Source organism: Passer montanus, unplaced genomic scaffold (assembly GCF_014805655.1).
Source record: "Passer montanus isolate IOZ18808 unplaced genomic scaffold, ASM1480565v1 scaffold40, whole genome shotgun sequence".
NCBI lineage: Eukaryota > Metazoa > Chordata > Aves > Passeriformes > Passeridae > Passer > Passer montanus.
Window position 1 is genome coordinate 6,193,810 of NW_024368819.1, and position 26,222 is coordinate 6,220,031.

Sequence of the window (26,222 nt, forward strand, 5' to 3'; positions counted from 1 at the left end):
AATTTATATCCTAGGGCTTTGGATGAAATGTGATGGAAACCACATGAATTACAAAGGATCAGCTCTGCCTCAAAGGAATTTTCAAGTGAAATTCCCAGACTATATGACTTTCTGACCTCAGAGGGAGTGGACTATTTAAAGAGGAGAATGGTATAAGAAAAGAGAAAAAAACCAGCTGAAATATTTTTGTACAGCAGTCTACTTTTTGTCCCGTCCAATGTTTAAGCGGGATGACATCCCATATATGAACAGGAGGATCTTATTTAAGGATTGCATTAATACAGAGTATTTACCAAGCTAGACATTTTCACATGCACTTGAATTTTATGAAGTTTCTTCATCAGACTAGGTTCTTTCTATTACCCTGAAATCTCAAAATATTATTGAAAGCATCTACACAGTCCAAACTGACCCCAGAAGTTAGATTATCATTATTTCAGTACCATTATAATTTGTGAGTATTAAAGAAATGAACTTAAATCTTAACAATTAGCAAACTAAAGACATTATTGAAACATCTCTAAATAGAAATATAGTGATGCTGCTGTAAAGTTGTTGGGAAGAAAGGGCATATTACTAATGTTCTATTTTCTAAAATTAGGCTCAGCTAGGACCTGATGGAACAAAAGACTGAAATATCTAGAAGCTAATACAAAGAGAATACTGGAACACTCAAGAACCCTCTATTGAATTTTCTATCTGTTGGCAATTTGGGTTATCAGACCAGTCTTCAAATGCTAAACCACAAAATGATTCTACCTGCTTTGAGAAAGCATTTTCTCTGATGTCAGAAATAAGCTAGAGGAAGAGATAGTATCCTTTACTCTGAGTACAGGAAAAATGTCATTATCTAGGTTCATTTCAAAATGAAAATCCTTAACACAATTACACAGCTTACACATACACTTATGAACAAAAACCACATACAGATTTTGGAGGAAGAGGAAAAATACAGGAGAAATTGATACACATAATGAAAATAATTTCTCTACTTCCTACATTGTAATATCCATTTTAAAACAACTTTCTCCCTTTCCAAATTCTCAGTATATGTTTTTTTTTACAGGAAAAGTAACATATACAACTGGGGAAAATGGGGACTGTCTGCCAGGCGACATACATAATGTATCACTTTTTTGATCACTTTTCTGGAATTAGAATTAGCAGAAATACTTTGTCTCATGAAAAAACAGCATTTAAGTTTTACATCAGTAAAGAAGACTGCTTATTTTAAATAATGACAATTTGACTTAGATTTTTCAATTCTTATTTTCAGTAAAAAGACTAAGTCTCTTGTTTGTTAACCATCAAAATACTATTGCTATTTACATATGTGTCAGCATGAAATGCATGGCACTTTTTCTTTCTATCTAGGACAATAATTCTACCCTTCTACATGTTTTTAAGCAAGGTAATTAATTACATGCCAAGCAAGGTAAGTAATCACTTACTTAACGTAAGTGTATTTGTATTTTAAATGCTAAAAATTATTAATGATGCATTCTTCACTTACAGATAATATAACTTCACTCATTTGCAGCCACCTTCATTTTAAGGAATGTTGAAAATGTTTATATATGGATAAACTTTATTATTTTAATATTAGAAGTATAAATGTTTCAAGGCATTATTTCCTGGAGTGGCTGGTCTGTGGATACATGGGATCATCCTACAATTCTTGAATATACAGTCATTCTTTTTTTGAAATGGTTCAACTATTCTGCAGGAAACATTCATAAATGCTGTCATTATTGCCTCAGTATTCAATCGCTTTACAGATGAACTGTTCTTGTATGCCTTGTACTAAAAACATAATTTCCCATTCACATGAGCTCTGCTATTGCTATTTAGTGTGGACACTGCTACATTTAAGTACCAGCTTATACATATGTGACTATCACCTAACATTCCTTCTAGAGTTACTGATACAGATATTCCTTCTGCTAAATTTGTCCCATTTTTAAAGTTAACTTCATTGTGCATGTGCCAGTGCCTCAGCATAACCGAATTACAGTGCATTTTAATGCTTCTTTTCCTGGTCATGTCTACTCAATGAGCTCATAGAATAACTGAGCTGATGCTCTATGCTGAATTACACAAGCTTGTCTGGGGATTCCACAGAAACAAGCCAGAAGCTGATAAAAAAAGAAAAAAAAACCCTCAAATTTTCAAAAGAAACATACATATACATAGAAATAGTGTTTATTTAACAACTTGAGCAGAAAAAAAAAAATTCCTCCCAGATTTACTATCCACTTCATTTCAGACTGTGGTAAAAGGCCACCTATCCAAAATGTTTCCTAACACCTGCCGGCCTGCCCAGCTGTGCAAATTGCATTGGAATCAACTTGTTCAAGCAGCTCAAAAGGAAATCTGATTCAATATTAGCAGACTTTTTTTTTAGCCCTCTATTTCTTGTATATGGACATGAAAAATATTTCAATTTTACATTAGTAAAGGAGTAAGAATTCATTTGATCTATTGTAAAAACTAGAAAAAAATGTCTGAATAATGTCGTGTGCAGAAATACAAACTGACAGCATGCTTGAGGAGTATGATCAAATGAGTATTTGAGTATTTGATCAAAAGCCTTCATCTACACAGAGGAACTACTAAGGGGCTAGGTAGCAGTACTATAAAATGATACATATGTAAATAAAGCTTTCCAAAGACCAACTCAAGATAGACTTTCAGTTTTTGAGAAAAGGAGAGCAATTAAGTTCCATTGCTAGAAAGCCTCTGTTCCAGTGATACAAAAAAAAAAGAGAGAATTTAAACCAGGAGATATTCCACACAGCACTTCACATTGCTGCATAAAGAATTCTCACAGATAGCACTGTCATTTATAATTTATGTGGAACTGGTAAATAAATAATTGATTTTTTAACAGTTGGTGTTTGCTAACATGAATGGACTGAATGACAGCCTGACCCTTTGCTGTTACCCTTAGTATTATCCATGCCAAATATGTGGAACTAGTCCTTGGCACACGGTGTCCCTGGAATTAGTGGTCCATCCCATGAAACCCTGACTCATCCTCACAATCAGTTGAGATGGCAGTGGAAGCCAAATGCCATCCCAGGGGCCCGGGTGGTGACTGTTCTCACAAGTTCACCCAAACACACAGAAGCTGGTCACAACCAGGGTTTTAACAGTGATGCTGCAGCACTGTACACATGAGGCTGCTGTGCCTCAGCTCCTCCTGTACCCTTTTCTAAGCACAGCTTGATATATGGTGAGGTCAGCCACCACGCTGTCCAGAGCCACCACCGCGCTCCCAGCTTCAAACAACCCAGACACGGTAACCAAACTGCTGCAAATCTATCTCACTAAGGAGAATTTAAAACAGGCTCTCTTAACAACAACAGTTGGTGTTTGATACCTTCCCACACATTTTTATAGGTCTTCTGGGTGTTAGGTCAGCCTGCTCTCAGAAAATGCAATGTGTTAATGACTCACTGCCACTGAATTTCCTGGTGAAAAAAAGCAATCTGTAACAGCCATTTTCTAACTGCATGCCTGTCTGCTTATGTGGAGAGTACAACTAGGAAGCCCTATCTTAATGAATTAAAAAAAACCCCACCAACAACAAGAAAAAAACAACCCTCAAAACCAACCAAGCAAAGCAGGAAGGTGGGAATAATATAAGATGCTGTTCATTTAAACAAGTAAGCACACAGTAACATTGAACTTGTTATAAACCATGATAACTATACAGCTTTACTAAGTCCAAAACCAGATTCATCTTCAAAGAACTTTATATCCATTATTAGAAGATAAAAGATGGGGATAAGTCAGATAACAAAAAGAAAATTTACTTTCCTCTCCTTTTTTTTCTGCTTGCTTTTTATGAATGTTCACAAAGAAATTTTATTTGAATTTTTGTCCAGTGCAAGGCAATCATCAAGGTTTCATACTAGAAATATCCCAAAGCACTTCACTAGAATCTTGGTCCACATATATTTAACACAATCAGATGAAGAATTGTTTTTACTCATGACCACACATAGACATTTGCTTGGGATGACATTTGCATTTGCTTTAGTATCACCATACTAAACTAAATTTTGTTCAGTTTAAGTGCAGGCAACAGTTAGTATCACGTATTTTCTTCCAGTAACTGTGATTTAGAGAAGGACTAAACTCCAGAAGAAATAAATAAATACAGGAAGTTTCTGAAAAACAACCTCATCCTTATCTGTTACTCTTCTCTAAACAGTTCTTGCTTGCCTAAAGATCAAAACCCCCAGAGATTTTTCAACATCTCCACCTGTATTTCCTCAAGTACGGATTTACTTGTTCAGCTCTCTCACACTGCACACTGGGGAACTGCCGTGACTGAAAAAGAAATGCATCAATCAAAACTTCAAATTCTGTCCTAAGATGCTTAAATTTCAGTGACAAACATTTTACACCTAATGGAAGGTTTCCCTCTCACTGATGTAAAGGTGTTTTTGTACAGAACAGTACAATGCAGTAGAATCTCTTTCTCAGCTGAATGACAATACACAGAACACTCTGCTGGAGGGGAGGATGTGCTGCAGAGGGTCTTAACTTCCAATATTCTGCTTGCATCCTCCAATTCTACACTGGCTTTTAAATTAGATTAAAACAGGGTTTGTGATTGCATTAGCTGCTGTCCAACAGTACGTTGGTTCTTTACTGGAAACCTATAAGCAACTTCTCTCACATTTCCTTGAGCAATGTTATACCTAACTCAATCACATCCAGGAAGTGAATCATTTCAGCTTTAGTCCAGGATTAATGACATTTAATACAGCCTGAGTATCCTTTATCCAAGAATAATAAACCATGCTAAGTGTAAACATCCAATCCTAGGAAACATTCCTGTGCCTGCTTAAAACGAGATCTGTACCTGTCACTTTCTGTTGAAAGAATATGCTTTGCTTGGTTACTGTAAAACATGACGAGTTATTTACTACACCATAAAGCCCCTTCAATTTCCCCTTTTACTGAAATACCAAGCAAATATGGAAATGCCTCAGAGTCTGCTTCTGTTCTACACATTAACAGGCCAACACAGCCTGAAGGTGATGGCTGCTACAGTTGAACAAAGTGCAGAAGGACGACTCATGATCAGCAGAGAGCTGCTCTGCTACAGAGCACCCTACAAAAGCTGATGGCTGCAGCATCAGCTCTGCAGTGTTTCCCTTTGGCAGCTTCCAGCTGTAAGGCTATTTAGGAAGAGAAGTTCACTGTGTTTTGGCTGTGTCAACCATTACAACAGCTTCCCAGACCACCCAGGCCCAGCTGGCCTAATGCAGAAATGCTGAGGTGGTGTAAAGCTGTCTTCTCTGCCTCCAGTCATTCAGACACACTAGGCCACTGCCCACCCTTTTCAGATAGTGAGCAATGCCCATATTTGGTCACAGAATGCTGGAATTTGAAACATTCCTATAAAATTAAATTCATTCTTTCATTTCCAGGCTTAGCACATTGAATTTATGCTTACCAAAATCATTGCTGTTTGGAAATTTTAACCACATTTAAGTATTATGTTAAAATTCTACAACCGAGCATACATGTTTATTACTGTGTTCTGCAATCTTCTGATATTATATTATTTAAATCTATAGATTCATTTTAAAGAAAACATTTTTACTCAAGAAAAGCAATCTGTGAATTAAGAAAGGTCAGGGGTTACTGCAAGAATTTTGAACAAGGTAAATGCAAAAAAAATAGCCTTTGTTTTTTGAAAGAAACCACTGCTACTACTGATGTAAATAATGCATTCAAATTTCTTTTCAGGAGAACTGACAGTTTGGAAATGATAGGTTCCACTGTCAAAATGGGACTGGGATTTGATTTTATTACTATTTTATGCTGAATTAGCTATAAAAGGCACTTAAAATTTTCATAAACAAAGCTGAAGAATGTTAAGTTATTTAGTATAAATTAAAAAAATAATCTTCTGAAACAATAGATCTCACTTGTATCATTGAGTTTGCTATATTACAAATTTGGTAGGTGATTTTTGATTACATGAATTAATATGACTCAAAAAACAATGAACAAGTCCTGTTTTCAAAGTCACATTACATGCACTAGAAGCAAACAACATATAAGTTCACAATTTTTAAGACAACATATAACAAGCCATGAAAAACTAAGTATGCAACTGCTTTCAGCTAAGACAGTCATGATATCCAGAAGGTTCCTATAAAATTTGGACCAAGAATAGGAACTTCTAGAAGCAGGGATTTCAAGTCAGACCACCAAAGACCTGGTAACTTCACTGAACTGTTCAGAATAAACTCGTGGCTGGAGTTGTACTGCAGCCCATCTCACCCACTCTGCCCCAGGTGGCTGCTGCTGGAGGACACAAGCAATCTCAATAGCTGACTACAGGCCTAAGCACTGTGGAAAGATAAATTTCGCAAGGGGGACTTCTACACTTAGCTCTGAAATCCCACCACTATGCTTATCAAAAACTGACTTTGTTTAAATTGCTAAGTAATAAAACCAAATGAAACATATTTGTCCCCTTCTGATGCAAAGAGAACAACTTGCCATTCAATAAGACCCTTGCACCCTTAAAGCACTCTGCTGCATTTAAGCAAAGAAAGCTGTCTAGATCAATTATAGACTAATTAGAATTTGCCAAAGTATTTAGGCAACTTCTTAATTAAAAGTGACCTAGTGGTCAGTCATTAAATATTATTTAGTAATACTTGCCTTGATAGATGTTTTCATGCTGTGCTTTAATATGCATAATAAATCATGCTGTGAATTTAGACTGGAACATATAAGTTATGTCACTTGTGAAAATTTGATACATTCTGGTAAGTTAAATACCAGGCTTCACTGTGAGTGCCATCTGACTGACTGAACTCCAAATTGACTCAGTATGCAGGCATCGGTTTTAATTCTCCTTGTGAAATATCAATTACAATCAATTACCTAGTAACACCATAGAAAATACTGTTCCAATTGTTTCTGCTATAGCTACATTAACCACTACTGATATCCTCTAAGCAAAATACAATATCCAGATTTTCCTGCCCCCATTATAGTTGATTCTTTCAATAGTAACTTGATTAGTGAGAATGAGAGAAAAAAGAAACAAAAAAGAAGGCTTTCTTGCTAATTAAACTATTGCCATGCTTTTTAAAACCACAGAAAAAAGAGTTGCTTATTCTAAGAAATGACCCACTGATTTCTGTGAGCCAGCAGAATAGCAGCAGAAGAAATCAGTCCAACTCGTTTTGTGCTTTTGCGTGGAATTTACCGGAAAGCCAGTTTGCAGAGCCATGCTTCTCAAACACATAATCAGTGTCCAAACAGCAACCCAGCCCAGTTTCTGGAGATACATTTATTTCTCACTATGATCATCACGAAAGAACTTCTTTGAAAGACGGTTGTTGACTTAGTAACATTAAACAGCATTTCTTATTAATGAAGCTCTTTTATTACTTAAAAGGAGGAAAATAAATATACAACATGCAGAGAAAACAAATTTATTACTGCATTTTAGGGACAAATGTAGGAGGGAAGAACACACCTTCAAAATTTATCTTAAATCATGATGAAGCCAAGGGAAAAGTGCTTCAAGCCCCCCAAGCATGTGATTACAGAATGTGATCTATCAACATACAAGTACTAGTTTCTGCAAAGCTCATAAACATTTAATTTTAAGAATATAGGGACTTTCCAAGAACTTCCATGCACTTTTTACTTCATTGCAAAACAACAAGTTTTCAGGTATTTTTCTAGTTCTTCAAGATAAGATTTCTAAAGTGCTCTGTTGGCAATATGTTAGTTTCCTGAAAAATGAATCCAACCTTTTCACCAGCTGTTTTTTCCATTCTATTTCAGTTTTCCAAGAAAACCATTAGCAGACTAAGGAAACAGTAAGTATAACTTTAAGCAGGGAACCAGAAATTAGCATTGCATGTGGATTCTAACAAAGAAGTTGCAACACTGATAAGCTGTATTTTGGCTCTAATGACAGCCTTAGGGCATCCATGTGTGTACATGTAATAAATCACCCCATTGAAAAGATAATTACTGAGGGGGAAAAAAGATTTCTTCATAGTAATTACACTAAACTTCCTGAATTAACATACCCACAGATGGTTCTTTGTGGTCCTACTTACACATTAGAGAGAAGAATGCTTGATTACATTAGTTCACTCACTTGAAAGGAAAAAAAATAATGATCTGGTAATTATTCACACTAATACTCCTTAGTTGGTGAAGCCTATGTAGACTTTTGACCGCAAAACCAAAGAACAAAAGGTTAATTAGGTTTTTAGGCCTGAGTTTTCAAAGGCAGTGAAAGTTGGACAACATCTAGGTGAAAAAAAACCATCTCTTTTAGCTGCAGGCAGGGATTCAGAAATATATCCCCATTACTATTTGGTCTGGCAGCCCTGGCCCTTTCTAAGCATGGACACAGCATATGTACCCTTTCAGCAAAGAATAATTTAATTAAAACTTACACTTGCATATGGACATGCTGTTCCACTCCCTTCCAATTTAATTGTAAAGGATCTTAAAGGAATATGAATACTCCCACGCCAGCAGCTTAAACAGTTTTCTTCTACCATCAGCGGCTGTCTGTGTTAGTGATATGGACAGCTTTCTTCATTAGCCCTGGCTTCTTCTCTCCTAGAAAAGCATGTCTGCTTCACATAAACAAACAGGACACTTCTGGCTGACCCATTGAGAAGCACATGCTAATGACCTTTTCAGGGCTGAAATGCACCCTGCCAGCAGCTTTCACATAAGAAGCTAGCTTTCTTGAAGAACGCTCAAACAGAGGTCAAAATCCTGACCCTCTGAAAGAAAATGGTAATCTTGTTACTTCAATAGGACTAAATTCCATCGTGGCTTTGTTTCATGGGGATTCCTTTTCCCATTTGTATCTCCTTATTGGAATGTGTTAGTGAGCAAATTACAGAGGAGCTATTTAAACCTCAGAAAAGCAATAAAGGGATCTTTCAACAGAAAGTTAGGAGATTGTCTCCATCCTAAATTCATCAACAGTCTGGTAAAATAATCCTGCTATCATTTTATGATTAAACACTACATTATAAAATTCCATGCATCAACTACAAGTTGATAATTAGAGTCTACAGCTCACTCTCTTCTGGGACAGTGACAGCAGTATAAAACAAATTGTTTAAAGCCTCATATTTCTTCCCGTTTTAGTCATGTAGTACAAAAATGTGTCGGGGGAAGAATTATCAAAACCCAACGATTAGCCTACCAGGTACAGATCTATTTCTGCACACTACTGTGGTGGTACTCAGTTCCCTCTTATGCTCCTACCCACAGATATGTGTTCTCTCTCTATCAGCCTGTCACTGCTGAGTGAAACAACTTTCTGGCCTATTTCTGGCAACCTTCACAAGAACCAGACCATTTCTAACTGTCCATAACCCCTGAAAAAGGATCTTAGTTCCCATGAAATAAAGTTTGCCAACACCTAGGTTCAATCTCTTGAACCAAACTGAATGCCCTACTCACCTTTAAATGCCTGCTGGGTTGCTGCTGTCTGAAACCATTGTGTGTTCTGTGGGGTATACATACGACTACTGAAGATATCAAAAGCTCCTGCCTCTCCTGGGTCATGCTCAGAGGGTTGCATGAGGGCACTAATCCATCACAGCATCTTCTAGACACTTTCCAGGGTCAAAGTTAGAAAACCTCTCTTTTGCAGACTCTGAAAAACCTCATGACTTGTTCGTCGTGGAACAAGACAATCTCTTTCAAAATAGATGGAACTGTCTTGCTGAAATACATCCATCACCTGCATGTTCAATTTGAGGCATAAAAGGGCTGCCCATTTATATCTGATACTCGCTTCCTTCACCTTTTCACTTCGCAGTCCTCATTACCAAATTGCCATCAACATCTCCCCATCTCTTTTGTTAAGAGGACTTTAGTCTTCCACTGCAGAGCAGGGAACAAGCTCTTGAGATGCAATTGGCAGCTCTCCTCCATTTACTTTTTTAGTGTTTTGACCCATCCAGTCCTCCAAATGCCCCTACCCTGCAAGCTGGTAAACCACTAGGTAGAGTCCTGAGCAACAGGTAGGCTCAGGTAGCTGCAGATAGAAGCTCACATCTCCCTCAGCAGTGAAACAGCATGATGTTTGTGTTTAGTGCTCTACAAATATTATTTTGGTGGGCAAATAATGTCTTTCTGCAACTGGCTATTGTACATTCCCTCACTAGTATGCAAAGTGAAAATTTTCAGTTAAATAAGATTAAATTTATGTCCAAAATGCCTACAAATATCCTTTAATATCAACTATTCTTTCATTTTATCCAGCTCTCCACCAGCACTACTATTTGTTGGGATCTCTTTATCCCTTGCAGTATCAACACTGATCAAGAAACCTGGCCACAGCAGTATCAGCTTCACTTGAACTCATTTTCCCTTTCTTCCCAAATCTCTCTCCCGAAAACTACTGCAAGATTGCTTACATCATCTCACAGCTCCTTGTTCCTGTTTACTTGTGCTGTGCCAAATCAGTCAGACAAGCAATTAAGCTTTTTCCTACATCCTCACCAGGCACCTCTGTGCAGTGCTCCAAGATACATTGAAAGAATGAGCATTTGTCTGTGGCCATCTCTTCAGCTGGTCAGACAGAGATGCTACACACCAGCAGAATCCAAATGCCAAATGTCTCAAGCCTTGCTTTGTAGCTGCACGATCATGCAGACCCCACAACTCTGTATGTTTTGGTAACTTCTGTATTTGCCTGCAGGCAATAATAATCTCGAGTAACACAACTAGCCTGTATCTAACTCCATACATCCTCACCTGCACTGTGCACATTCTGGAAACAGGTGGGTCATTTTACATGGCAGCCCAGTACTCATTCTTTTCATCTCCACTTGCCAGAGATGTTATCTGGCTTTTCACAGTACTGTTGTGCCTAGTCTCTGGAGTCCAGAAGAATTGTTCTCTCATTACTCTACACTTTCATCATAACAAAAATTGTTCTGCATTGCTCCTTTCATCTGACTTAACTGAATATGTCCACAGATTCACTGCTTAACAAAAAAACCTGACAAAACAATGTATTTCTACAGAAAAACAAAGTAAAAGAATCCTTATGAAGTCATCTTTATGCATCATCAAAGAAAATGAGGGTATACATAAAATTTCAGAAGTTATTTTCTCTGGCGGAAAAAATCTCACAGAGTTGTCAATATTTGGAAAGAGTCAAAAGTATACTCAACATTTTTTCCCAAATATAAATCAATGGACCAGATTAATTCATCTAAATCATCATTATCAAAGAAGCTGTCACAGAAAGCCAATACTAAAAATAAACACAACCAATTTGGGTGCTATCATACCTTGACAAAATGTAGCATTGATTCTCTTGTAGCCTTGTGGGCATTCCATCATAGGACCATATCCATGGTAAGCTGAAAAAAACCAAGACATAAGTTAAATACTGATAACTTATATCCTTGCAGAGTCTGACAGCTAAATTATTATGTAACTATATTAAAAAAATTGGAAGGCTTTGTGAAAAAATGGTTAAGCAAAAAAGACAAAGAAATTAAAATTAAAGGTTGTACAGGCAACTTTAATTCCATCTTTTTAAATATGGGTACCACTAAAGTCTTCAGTTATCCAGTCAAATTTGTGTTAAAAAACAAAACTAATCTTTGAAATCAGGATACCTTTCATTCTATTTGTTCAGAAATATTCAAATAATTACTTTTGCAAATCAGCTACAAACACACCATATTTGGAAAAGATAAACTGAAGACTCATTATGAAAACATCTAGGATTTACCTAACAGAGCTGTTGAATTTCAGAATAATAAACTTCACTTAACTTACTGGCTGATCAGTGAAAACAGACACAGATATAACAACACTGCAAAATAAATACTGGATTCAATTTTGCCAAAGTAGAAAGTTTTCAGTTAACCAACTTTTTATTTCTATTTATTGTTTTTTTCCTCCACTTAAGGTTGCTTTTCAGACTACAGAAAACCATTTATTGATTCTTAAACATCATAAATGAGAGCAGTACCTTCTTTGTATGGTTATGCACTAAAAGCTAACTTCTTGGCAGAGCCCAGTACTTTATTAAGCATATAGGACTAAACTTTTGGCAATATGATCACATAAATGCTTTTAATAAGAGTCAAGAGAGTTTTTCATAATTTGAATGTTACAACAGAGGTACCTTACATTTTGTCAGATCTTTTGTTTCATTTCAAAAGTGTTCCAAATGTTCAACAAACCTCCCCAAAACCTACCAGGTTCATTCATTTCCATCTTCAGGGTACATGAACTGTCAAGACAGAACAACCAAGTTGCCATTGATTGGCTTCCCTTCACACAATGCCCGAATCACACATTTATCCCTGCAGCTTACTTTAAAACTGGCACTTGGTTGATTGTAATGATGGAAAAAAAGAAAAAGAAAAATTGTTTTAACTAGTTCTAAAGCTTTGCCTATTATTTGGAAAAATTTAAGTGATGATCTTGAGTAGCAGGATTTGGAGTGAGAGTTTTATTTCAAATATCAGTGAATAATTTTAAATAATTGCTTAAATAAAACAGTGAGAGTCTCCTTAGATATCGTATAAAGTGTAAAATGATTAAACACACATAGTAAAAATACAGCAATGTTATTACAGTTCTGAACACATACTTTTCCATCTTTACACTGACTACAATAATTTTAACACCAACTACAACGTGAAAATTGTGCCTCTCTACTCAAGTGGCAGCTACACATTTAGTTTCCAAGGAAGATTTTTTCAGTCTTTTCCTAATGTTAATATTAAAACTAGTTGAAATTGAAAGGTACTTCCAAAAGCACAATGCATTAGTCTACTTCTGGTCCCCAAAAGTGTCAATGAAACTCCTAGTACTCATGTTGGCAGATTCAAACTCACAATTGCACTCATTATGTCCTAACTGATTTGTGTTTCCCATAACAGACCTGCTTTGATCCACACTAAAACCAGGAGAGTCTCTAACTTTCTGTGGGCAGGAATGGTACCCTGCAGTGCAGCCTGCTGAATGAAAACAGCTCCCAGTTGTAGATGGAGACCAGCCCATAATCTATGCCAGGTCTTTTCCAGGGCTGCAACACATTTTCCCTCCCAGGGTGACTCAGCTGCTCTAGAAAGTGCAGTGGTGGACTGAGGTCAGATATTTTAACCTTTCCCTCCTTCCTCATCCTCCTACTCCCACAACAAACAGGAAACTGGCAGCTCACTAGCAGCTGTTTTCTTCTTTTCAACAAAGAGCACAAATGTAAGCAAGTCACAGCAGAGAAAAAGCTTGTTCAGTGATGGCTGCTGATCCATGTGGGAGCTGGATGGAGTCTGACATAACTTACCCTTTACTCACCTAAACAACATGTTTGTAATTACTAAGTTAGCAAGAAGCCTGACCAATCACAACATCCCCCATGTAACACAGAAAGACTCTTCTTCTTAAAAGCTGTTTTCTGTTAGAAGCCCTGAAAAATGGAGATCTGTTCCAAAACTTCCTTTGGTTTTCAATAATACTGAACAACCCATAAACTTAAAGACATGGCAGCTGTCTCAGGTCAAGGCACTTAAATCTGCAACAGGACAGGAGCCCTGACTGAGCAGTGCCTGTTACTCAAAATACTCAAGTCCTTACAAAGATGACAGAGCCCTCTCTAAGACCATGGGAACAAGACGTGCAAACTTAGGCATGTCCTTAAGTAGTTGATTGAAGAGGGAAGTACCTGCTAGTGACACTAAAGTATATGCTTAAATATTTTGCTGAAGTTTTTAACCCAGAAATATTTTCTGGGTTATGCAGAAGATCACAACCTGATTACATATTATTATAAAAACATGTCCACTTTTAATGAAGTTTATGAGGCATAAAACCATAAAAGCAAAAGGAAATCTGTTTGCTTCCAAAACATCTACAATAAAAAGGGTAATACCAATTTAATGAAATATCAGGTCAGAGTTATATGGGAAGAATGTGGGACTAACTTAACTTGTTGAGACACATGCATAGATATCACTTAACTGACAACTTACTATTTATTGACTCCCAAGCTTTTCTATCCAATATCATATAAATTTATGTATACAATATATGCATATTCCTCTTACCACTGAAGCATTCTCAGTGTTGCAAAATAAAAACATTTGATTAATATAAATCCTTCAGCATCTACTCTAGATTTCCATTAAAACATCTAATAAATTGACATTTATCTTTGGAAATTGTTTACTCTACAGAACCATAACACTTTGATACTGTCATGAGGTTTAGTTTGACACCTATACCCAAAAGATACTTTGACCCACATCCAGAAGAGATTTTTGGTTTTCAGGTTTTGTGCCAAAGCTTAAACTGAACACTTATAACATTTTAAGATGCTGTAAGATCACTTAAACACCTGCAACACACTAAACGTATCACCTTCAATTCTTAAAAATCTAAAAATTCACCATTTGCATCCATGTAGAATTGCCATAACATATGGCATGATTAAACAGCATCATGCTTAGACTCATTCCTTAAAAAACATACATCATTACTAAGCCTTTGTGACAGATTCAATGAATACTCTTGAAGCATACACCTACCAAATCACACTCTTGATATAATGACACTATATTTTAATCTGCATAAAATACACAGTGCACCCTTCTCCTCCTCCCTTAAAACACTAACATACAGTGAGAGCTCCCACCTAGAAAAATGAGAAATGTGTCCTATTATGTCTAGAAGACACAAATCCTTACTTTCCAGGAATGCTTTAATCAGAAGAAGAGGATTATTCCAAGTGGCACCATTCTCTTTCTCTTCCTGAAATCATACAGTTACATTAAAAAAACCAATTCCAAATTGAGCCAGAAAGCAGGAGTGAGCATGACTCATACTGTGAGTAATTAAGGGCTCTGGGAAAGAGACTGGATCCATGATCTGTTCCAAGAATTGTTTCTACATTTTATGGGTTAGGGCATCTCCTCATAGGTATAAAATGTAGATTAGAAACTATTCTGGCAGATAAAGGAACTCTGAAGTGTCCCATCTTGAGCAAGCATGCTAGTCATTAAACTTTTTTATAACAAAAGGACATTGCTCATCTCATTAGCATTTAAACAAATTATTCAGTGCTTTGAAAAAAGAGTGGTGGACTTCCTTTTAGGAGAGGTTTTTAGGATGAGTTTAAGCACTTCTGTGTACCCACTTAGGAAGCATCTGTGGATCAGAAGTTTGTCACAGTTTCCCTGTTTGCTTACTTTTAACACTGTGCTGAGCACCATGCCAGTAAGCAGCTGCCTGATCTACACATCTACTGTGGATTCCAGGCTGAGACAATCAGTATTTTACCTGAACTGTGAAGAACTAGCAAGTGTGCTTCCTTTCAAACCAGGCACCAAAAATTTGTATTAGTAGTTCCAACCAATTTTTGGTTGAAACACATTTCAGGCTTTTGTGATTTTTCTCATAGCAAACCTACATCCCAAAGAAGCAACATTTCACTTGCCACTATGATTCTGATGAACGAGATTTCAGCTGTAGCTCAATTGCATTGCCTGAATGCTTCACAAACTCTGTCAGGCTGGTGCTGTGACCACTGCCCTGGGGAGCTGTTCCAGCACCCAGTCACCCTCTGGGAGAAGAACCTTTTCCTAATAACCAATTTAAACCTCCCCTGACACAACTTAAGGCCATTCCCTTGGGTCCTGTCACTGTCACCACAGAGAAGAGATCAGTGTCTGCTCCCCCTCATCCCTCACAAGGAAGTTGTAACTGCAGTGAGGTCTCCCCTCAGTCTCCTCCAGGCTGAACAGACCAAGTGACCTCAGCTATTCCCTTTACAGCTCCCCCTCAAGGCCCTCCACCATCCTCGTTGCCCTGCTTTGGACACTCTCTAACAGTTCAATGTCTTTTTACATTGTGGATCCCAAAGCTGCCCCCAGCACTCGAGGTGAGGCTGCCCCAGTTCAGAGCAGAGCAGGACAATCCCCTCCTCTGCCTGGCTGGTGATGCTGTGCCTGGCTGGTGATGCTGTGCCTGGCTGGTGATGCTGTGCCTGATGCCCCCAGGACAGGGTTGGTCCTCCTGGCTGCCAGGGCACTGCTGACTCAGGTTCAACTTTCCCTGCTCTCCAGCCTCTCACTCTGCAGTCTGTACAGAAATCCTGGGCTGCCCAGGGCCAGGTGCAGAACCTGGCCCGTGTCTTTGTTAAATTTTATACAGTTGGCATGTATGCTCCTTTTAGAAACTGTATTTACATGCTACAGGAATAAAATAAATACCTGAGTCTTATTAACTATGACCTTCAAACACCCAAGGAGGCTCTCTTTCCAAAGCATGTCAGAAGATAGACATATTCAAACGCACAAAATGTTTCAGAAACTAGCAAATCAAATTGAGTCACCATAAATTTATATCAGAGTCTCCTATGGAAGGAGGAGTCGGAAAAATAGGAATAATAGCAGATTTTCTGCTGGAATTGTGTTTACGTCCATATCAAGACTTTCAGAGAAACACACGCTTCCAAAAAATCAAACACTGAACATATTTCCAGCATTGCTATCTGAATAACAGGGTCCTTAGAAGAACTAGGTAAGAATGACTGCAATTTAATGATCTATTTTTGGCCCAGTAAATGCAGGTCCACTCCATCTGCAAAACAGAGATCACATTATCTTTTCCCATCTTTTATTTAATGCTGAAAATATGACATGACACAGAAGTATTCTTATTCCCGTGCAACAATAATGTAATTCACAAAAAGTTCAAGAGATTATCCTCACCAATCATGCAAATAGTTCTAAATTCTTTTCTCATTATAATACGATGTCAAATCATAATAAAATGCTGAAGAAAGTCTTCGTCATTGTCTAATTGTTGGGGAAGATATTTCAAAAGCAGAGGAAAAAAAAGCAACCAGCAATTTAGAGCCTGGAAGACTTTGGCTCCAAACATGAAATCTCATCTGCAGTCCCGAGAGGTCACTGCATTCTCTCCAAGCAGAAACTGGCGCCTCTATAATTCAAGATTTCTGTGCAAACTTAAAAAAAAAGAAGTCCAGCTGGAAAATCAATGTGATTACTCTTCCTGCACTGAGTAAATGCAACAGTCCATCACTGGCTCAAAGGAGGAAGAAGCAGGGGAAAAAACCCTATGACGTCAACTTTGCTGGCTGCACCAAGCGCCTGCATATTGTAACTCTGCTGGCATGCAAGGGAATTCCAGTTTCTACAACCTGTCCCTAAATCAAATCATAGCACATTTTTTCTACTAGGTTCCTTTGGTATTTTTCCCCTCTGAAAAAAAGGAAAATACTAATTGAGGGGGAAAAGCCACAAGAATAACAATAAAATAGCACTTACACGGCTTCTTGGGACATTTCTGGCATTTGTTAAAACCCCAGGAAGTACCCACGGTTCCACAGCAGTCTTCTTGCTTGGAAAGGCCAGGAAGTGCTTTGCCACACTGAAACAGTCAGGTAAAGAATACTCTGGTTAGTGATACTGTACAACACTCACTGCCAGTACAATGTTCTTTTTCAGTCATTTTGGGTGAACCTCTTGCTGAGACACTGAAGATTGAGTGGAGCTCTTAACTGGACTTAAATGGTGCTCACACATTGCAGAAGCTCTCTACACAGGTATGAGTAAATTAAGTGACATTATTACCTTTCCCCATGACACTTTGAAAAGGAGAAAAAAACAGAAGAAACCAGTATGTCATAGGAATGAGTGAGCATATTTCTGAGGTAATAACTCACCATTGGCAGCTATCATTTTCATTATAAAAACATGCTTGCCCACTTTTTCAAAAGCTATATGAATTATCTCAAATACCTTATTATTTCTGAGGTCAATTTCCATTTCTCCACCAATCAATATGTTATGCTTTATAATGATAAGACTATTAATATTTGGAAGCTTAGAACACACTAGTTATTGTAATTTTCTTCCATTTTGCATGGTAAAGAAAGCTTAAATATATTTCAGCTTCAGACATTAAAAAGACCCCCCCAAACACCTAAAGATGCCAATTAGGCATACAATGGAACACACAAAGCCCAGGAGAAGTCCACAACAGCTGCACTTAGTAATACTTTCAAAGCAAATGTGATATAAATAGGCACTGCAGAAACAATTCTAATGTGCTGAAGTGTGAATCCTCAGTATGGCGTGAATAGACTTTCCCTAATCTAACCCTGCTTTCTGACAGTGTGTAAACTTCTGACCCAAATGTGCCTCGCCACATAGCTTTCAGCTCAAGATAGCTGCCTCATCCTATGCCACAGGCTGTGCTCCCCCTTAGCTGGTAACAGAGTCACTCTGCAGTACACACACATGCTGAATGCACAGGCACTGACAGCTTCCTTCAGCTTTCCCAAAATTTTTCCAGTGTGCTCTTAATCATACTGCCACACAAGCCAATGATATTTCTAAAGCAAAGTTACCCTGTGTAGCTTTACAGTGTGACTACTAACAGGATAGCAAGCTACTCTACAAGGGTTCTGACTCATCAGAGGGTCCCTCTGCATGGGGAGGCCCAGCAAAGCATCATCCCAGCCATTTTCTCTGTCCCTTTTTCACAGATACTCCCGAGATACATCCTGAAGTATCTCGACAAATTAAAAGCAGCACCAGTTCACTATTTAAACAGCAGACTGCAGCTCAGCATGTGCAGCACGTGAAGCTTAGATCAGTCTCAAGGGATGTGTAAGAAGTCTGAAGTGTCTTTCATCTCAGTGACAGCCAGCCACACACGTCCAAGTTTTTAGCACCAGAACAACTTGGCATGGCTATGGTGTGCCCCTGCCTACTACCCATATCCATGTTAGTATCACCTGTACTTTGAGCCTCAGTTTGGCATGACACATGAACAGCAAAAAGAATAGAGTGGCCAAACAGCTTCAAACAGACTGCTCTGTTATTGTGCAACTTTAGGAGTATATTTTCACATTACTGTCTGGAGTGGGTCTGATGACAAATTTTCCTATGTTGCAAGGGATGGGAAATGGTCTTTGCCTGGATGGTATTTGGCTGTGCTAAAACAGTGGAGTATCTCAGCAAGTCCTACCTTTCAGATGAATGCCCAGGCTTACCCTAGGTGAATGCATATCTCTCAGCTGTCTTGCACTCCTCTGGCTTAGGCACCAGTGGGATTAATACAAGGCTGACCATTAGTCAGAGTCCAATGAGTTCTGCTTCCATAAGCAACTCCCAGCCTGGTACTTCAGAAATACCATCAAGATGCATAAACGGGGAATTCTGTACAATTTCCTCTGCCATAGCAGCTCTGCTGTTTTCAAAACTGAAATAAACTCTTCCAACTGCCCCAAGCTAGAGGATACACAGATCGTGCTGCATGTCCCAGAAGCTCAAAAAAATCTTTCAACTGGAGAGTACTCATAGTGCCTCCTCTATGTGATTACCCTAAAACCTTAGACAGTTCAAGTCACATCTTTACACAATGCTGGTTTTCTCAACGTGCCTCCCAGGCAGGCATGCTCCAGGAAGGACCCTTTTACTTTATAACCACAGCTACCTTTGCTTTATAGTTACAGATGCTCCACCCCTTTTCTAGAGCTTCTTCCAAGACAGAGAAGACACTTGCTAAAGTCATGCACTGTGGCTGTTATAGAGAGTCAGCTAAAGCATTTTGCACCCAGCTCTTCTCTCCCCACTGTACCTCGGCTTTCCAACTCTCCCCTCTGCAAAAAGAAATGGGAGGAATCGAGGCTGGGGTTGCATCTCCCCTTATGATCTCAGAAATGGAGCATTTGGGCAGTGAGGCACATTACCTAACACCCAGTGTTTCTCTTCAAGGTCAAAACTTCAAGGACACATCCCAGGAGCTTGCATGTGTCAAGGCAAGATTCCACTAACATGAGAGCCAACATGTCAACTCCCCCCCCCCCCCGCCACTTTTTTTTTCTCCTTTTCCCCAAAATAGAAAATGTGTCATCTAATAGTAACAAGCTAAAAGAGAAGAAGGAGGAAAAAAAGGAGAGGAGAAGGAGGAAGATGGACTAAAGCCCACTTATAATTTAGGTGTGGTGCTACAGCATTTGTACTCTACTGAAAATCATGATCTTTGTGGTCATAACTTTTTCGAATTTCCATATAAAAATCATGAGCAAAAATAAGGATGCCAAAGTCTGAGTCATCTGGCAACTGTGGTTTGCAGTTCTGTCAGTAAAAGCTGGCAATGATTAAAGCTGCTGCTCCCACTGCCTCTATGGTGAATTAAAGCTTGAAGAATCAATGATAATTTGGTTAACATCCAGATCATTGTAGAAACTGGGCAACAAGGAAAAGCAACTCCCATAAGGGGCTCCTATTGCCTTAAGATCTGTGTAATTTTGGAGCTATGCATCACAAAACACGAGTGCTCTGCAAAGTCCTAATCCAAGCAGAAACAGAGCTCTTCTGTGGCTACTAAACCCTGATTTCCCTGGTACATATAGTAGTGCTTCAGATACTCTAAACACTCATGGCACTGCACAAACTGTTCCCCAGCCAGCTATGTTTTCTTAAGGTGCTCACTCCTTTCAGCAACCTTAAGCATATAAGAACTGGAGCTCCATTTCTACAGTCTCAAAAACTTTTATAGGTAATTCCTTTCTACTTCAAAAGTCTTACACACTCCCTACTACCAAGACGAACTTCAGACAGTCTTTTTCAGTCTCTGACTCACAAGTGACTGGAAAAGTCACTTGGAGGAATTCGTAACTATTTTTTAGTTTGTTTCACCATTCTACACAACTCCAACATACACTTATGAGCCTAAAATAAGCAGGAAAGCTAAACACAGGCATGCTGGACTACTCATAAAGATAATGCCATTCTTTAAGCCTAGGTTTACACTTTTCTATCCATCATCTACATCTACTTTTAAACTAATCTAGTCTGTATTCTTGAGGGCTCCTGAAAAATAGCACAGATTTTCATGAATGATATCTCTGTCATAAGCTTATGATTTGGAAATAAGTCTCAGTGGTTCAGAAGGCAAAGAAGTCATGAAGGTTTGGTATAAAAGAGCTCAACTGTGCTGAAAGAGGCTCAGCAGTAGCAGCAGTATGATGCACACATGGTACTGCTATAAAACAAAGTTCTTCCTGGGTAAAGCACTCAGAGACACTGAAAGTATTGTTTCAAATCCACATATTTTTCCTCATGCGTGCCTGGGCTCCGATGCCAATATTTTATATAACTGAAGGAAGTACTGAATATTCCCACTGGAAGACTGAAATTCTGGCTGACCCTGTGCTGGTGCACAAAAGCCACCCCAAGCCACATCACCTCTTTGTTACCCGGTCCAGACCTCCAGCCTCTGCCCCATCTCCACAGTCCTAGAGTGCTAAGCTGTGTACTGCCACCAGTGCTGCATGTATTTTCCAGTGCCAGGGAAAAATCCTTGGAAGGGTTATATCCTTGCAACTCATCTGCTAAGGCAGCAGAGGAAATTTATTCAGCTCCCTGTAAAGTGCAGTAGGGAGCCCAGTCTGGCAATTACTACCAGGGCAACCGCAGAGGATTCTGGCCAAGGGACCACAAGGTTTCCTGGGACTCCTATTCCTGCATGACCCATCTACAAATCCCTGTCACAAGCTGCTAGTTAAAACCACAATACAGACATAAATAAAGGAGTGTCACATGATTAACTATGATTGAAATTGATAGGTGCTTTGCCTGAGCTAATGACTCTGGGATTCAGCTCAAAAGACTGCATTTCACATACCACAATAGCACAAGTGAATGGATACACTGTTTAACTTTCTGCAAACTATTCAACAGGCACAGACCTTGGATTGTTGCTTCTTTTTTTTTCCTATAGGAACGACAAACAGAGCAAGAAACCTCAAACTTAATACACTGTATTACTGAAACAATTAACAGACATTCTTAATTAGCTTCCTGACCAGCTGAATGACAGGTTGTTACAAATGAAGAGTGTTATCCCATGCAGCACTGGCTCACTAACAGGCATTGTCTCATAAGCAGAGGAGAGAAACTTAAATACTTCCAGACTTTCCAGAAGAACTGGTAAAGAATTTGTTTTGGCTTAAGCAGAACATTCTTCATAAGCAAGTAAAAATTGTCCACCTTTCTTCTTTTTGAGTAATTAAAACAATGTTTGGTGTTTTTGGTATCTGATACATCTTTAATCCTCTGATATTTCAGAGTATTGATCTTGCAAAGAAACTACTGCAAATGAAACATTAATCCTGCAAATGAATCTACACCAATTTCTGACAGTCTATTTGTTTAAGAACTTCAGAAGCCAAACCATGAGCTTCAAGGAATTCCAGACAGTTATTTTATTTTATGAGATGGTATTTTTAAGACTATTCTAAAGAAAAGAGGTTTTAAAAGTGCTCTAAGAGAAAAAGTACCAGTACAAAGCACAGAATTGTATCATTTCTCCTGCCTAAAGAAGATAAATACCAAAGTTCATTTCACACAGCTGTCAAAAAAATAAAATACCTGAAATTCACCTCCCCAGGAAATATTTTCTTAAATCTGAAGTTCGACAGGGATGTTTATGCAGTTGAATGAATAACTTCAACAGACATATTACTGCTGTCATCACCTCCACACTACGCTATGACTGTATTGCACACAGTAGCATCAGTACTTTAGGTTAGGCTTTAAACACTATCAACACATTTTGCTGTTCTGATTTCTAACTCAAGAACGTTGATGTCTTAGTTTAATATTTCCCATCATGAAAAACTCATCAACTATCTAAGCTCAGCTTTTAAAAACTGTATGCATATTCTCAAAGGTAAGTACCCAGTCAGTGTATGTCCATGTCTGAATGAAGTAAATGCTTAATCAGAATCTTGCCCATGATACAATGTTGATAATTTCTGACCTTTTCCAGCTGCCACCTATCACTTGGTTTTATTTGGTATTCTATTAAGTCTGACAGCAGACAGAAATGTGTTGCTCAAACCAAAACAAACATTTCCTGTAAAAGACATTGCCGAAACAAAGTATTAAATAAACTGTCTCCATAGAAATTTATCCCACTTAAGATGTTGGTTAACTAATATCTGTTGATCAGACATACTAAGCAGCATTTGAAACACACTTGAATGCATATATGAGAGTTTTGATTGCACTGAAAAATGGACAATCCTTATAATTTTCAAAAGTCCTTGCTAGTGTTCATCATTAATGTTATTTATTAAACCATTTAAATAATTAAAACCAATTAATTAAAACCATTCATCTATCAAAATATGCTTCTTTTGTCTGCTATAGATGCTCTATTGTGATTTTCTTTAAGATGATTTTTTAAAGTATCACTATAATCCACCAAATTTCACTTCATGATACCAAAACAACTCCAATTCAGGTGTCCTTTTGAACAAAGCTGTAACAATTATGGACCCTTTCTGCAACACCTTTTAAAGCACTTTGCAAGAGAAGCACAAAGCATCACGCAGCAAACCACTGGATAGTGAGGAATGGAACATATACCCATAGCACCCAATACAGCAGCCTGGACTGACTTGAATTTGAAGTACCACAAGAAGAAGGGGGGATCAGAAGACAGTATTTCTGACATTCTTGCAGTGATTATTTCAGAGCAGTCCAGCTCCTCTCAGCAGTTACATGAGGAGGAATGAACAAGCATAGGCAGACTTGACTTCATAGCCAGCTTCTCTTCTGGACATTTTGCTATGTGTTCCCTTTATCAAGGAAAGCAATTTCAGTATCTGTCTCTCTCTAGAATAACAATGGTTTTTAATTTTGGTTTTAAACTACAGATGCTGAGATCACTAGAAGCCTCCTTCCGTAAACCAATATCCAAAAACGTCTGGGGAAGAGAACAGCATTACATGTGAATCTAGACAGAAAGATCCTGATTTAGATGAATTTTTTGCAGTACCACCTTCTCCAATTTCTTGCCATTTTGCAAATTTTTTTACATTGAAGCAAAGAAGAACCCCAAACAACTCTTTAGGGGTGAAAAAAGTAGTGCTCCATTATCTTTATATGGATTTTTATGGACAGTAAGCAAGTGCATTATTTTCTTGATTTAAATGTAAAGAAATTATATGCAAAATCAACAGGGCTCAAGAATACCAACACAACCTTCACTAAGTACACCACTGATGCTCTAGAAGGATTTTGGGAAATAAGATATCCTGTGTCATAATAAAGGCATTTTTATTAGAGCTAAAATGAAAATCATCTGAAGAGGAAGAATTAAAGAGGAACAAAATCTTCCTTATTTGCTTGCTTTCTAAGTAGGACTTAGTGAATCAGTGCTCTAAGATGACCAGCTCCTTGGATTTCAGAAACAAAGGACCACATGGCTGTAAAATGTTTTGCAGGACACTACGCCCAGTCTCCAGCTTTTGAAGGCACCATTATAGAGTGCTCTCCAGAAGTTACTGCTCTCCATCTTAATTGGGATTTTTGTCCTACTGCTTCCATTATGTCTGTTTCCCAACTTCAAGTCTCTATTTCTCCTACACCATTTTTCTATATAACAATGGGCAAGTTTAGGTAAAGGTTTGTTTCCTATATCTTTATGTCAACAGCAAGTTTATGGTCTGCAGCTTAACATGGTTTATGATATACCCTGAAAAAAATCTTTGTGGTACTAGGAAAAAGTTTGATGAGCCACAACTTTTTTGTGGGATGTATCATTGTGGGCTACCATGTAATATGATACATTATCCTGGAGCAATCACCATTAACATCTCCTAGAGGAGAAATAAATGCTGAGTGTTCCACTCAGAGAAAAGAGAGGCAGCCAGGAAAAGTGAATTGACTTGAGAAAAAAACAGAACTATTTGCTTCCTATAATATCTTTTAAAAATTCAAATAGTAATGATACTTTTGTAGTTTTCTTTCCACTTTACTTCACAGTGCTGAGAAACACATACTTCAGAAAACAATCACAATTAAACAGCACATACATACATACATACATGTGTACCTGTATTTACAAAAATACAAGTCTTTATTTATCTATTCTTATTAAACTGGGAAATTTCATTCCTCTTGTCCCTCTACTCTCCCTGTCCTTCTGAGCGGGTAGACTGACATCTTTTCACTCACCTTTTACTAGCTTATTCTCATGGTTGCTGTCTTTGGTTACAATCACTTATGATACTACAGACAGCTAAGGAAAGAGGTCTGAAAAAAATCCTATGTCATTAATTGTGTGAAAAGTGATTGTAGGCCTGGAAATATGACCAGATTCTTCAACTGTCTGTGCCCTAATGTCCTCTGAACTTCAGTTCAAGGTGGCTCCAGCTGCTAAATGTAACAGCACGCACTTGCTTAGAAATTCACTGCAGAAAATGCACTCTGTCTTGGAAATTGAGTGTCCTACTGGTTTTGAATGAGATACATTAAGGGAATTTAACTAAGGTGGGACAAGGAAGAATGTGGTGGGAGATGAAAAATATTCCACAGAAGATTATGAAAAAAACCTCAGAGCACTAAAATCAAAGGACCTGTAACTGAAGAGCAGCTGAAATTCAAGGAAGAAGGAGAGAACAAGGTATGGGGAGAAACACAGAAAGGGAGAAGTTACACTTGCACACAAAACCACAAAAGAGATCCTGATACAGTTTTAATCCTGTGCTTTTAGTGTAGACCAAGAGTAAGTTCAGCAAAGCCCTCATCAACTTAGTTGATTTGTCTACAAGAGGCCACACACAAATCCTTCAACCAATCTGCTCTACAGACAGTAATCTCAGGATCCCAGGATATTTAATAAAACATGTCTGAAGCCAAATACACAATCCACCCTGTAAAAAAATGTATAAACACTGATGATTGTTGAACTAAGTATGGGTATCAAAATTATCCAGCATCAGCTCCAGAAAGGACTTGCAACACATTGCTACTAATAGGGAAAGCTCATTTAAGTATCACATCTGAACAAACAGAGAGAACCCACAGAGATATCAAAGCAAATATGAAAAACTGAAAAGCTAATTCTTTAAGAGTAGGTCTATTAAGCACTTAAAAAAACCCCATCTTTCCCAGTTCAAGGCATATTTAATATTAACATAAGCATAAGCACTGACTGGTTGCAGGAAAAACAGTAACATTTCAGATTCAAAATTGAAAGGTAAATGAGTCACTTAGATCTATATTTGACCTATATTTATGGCAAGGTCTTAAATGAATGTTCTACAAAATGCCATTCTATAACTCCAATTCTAAATTGAACCATCACTCTAACAGAATGCCTCTGAAATC

At 38.0% G+C, this 26,222-nt stretch overlaps 1 protein-coding gene across 9 annotated transcripts in view; it reads right to left on the minus strand.

The window, feature by feature from the left end:
* Positions 1 to 26,222, minus strand: part of LTBP1 (latent transforming growth factor beta binding protein 1) — a 187,177-nt gene that overhangs the window by 70,821 nt on the left and 90,134 nt on the right. For all 9 annotated transcript variants that reach the window (XM_039719007.1, XM_039719008.1, XM_039719006.1 and 6 more), the window contains 2 exons: positions 17,355 to 17,457; positions 11,337 to 11,408 (listed from right to left, as the gene is read on the minus strand). In XM_039719007.1, the coding sequence (XP_039574941.1) occupies positions 11,337 to 11,408; positions 17,355 to 17,457 (175 nt within the window). The remainder of the gene's footprint in view (positions 1 to 11,336; positions 11,409 to 17,354; positions 17,458 to 26,222) is intronic.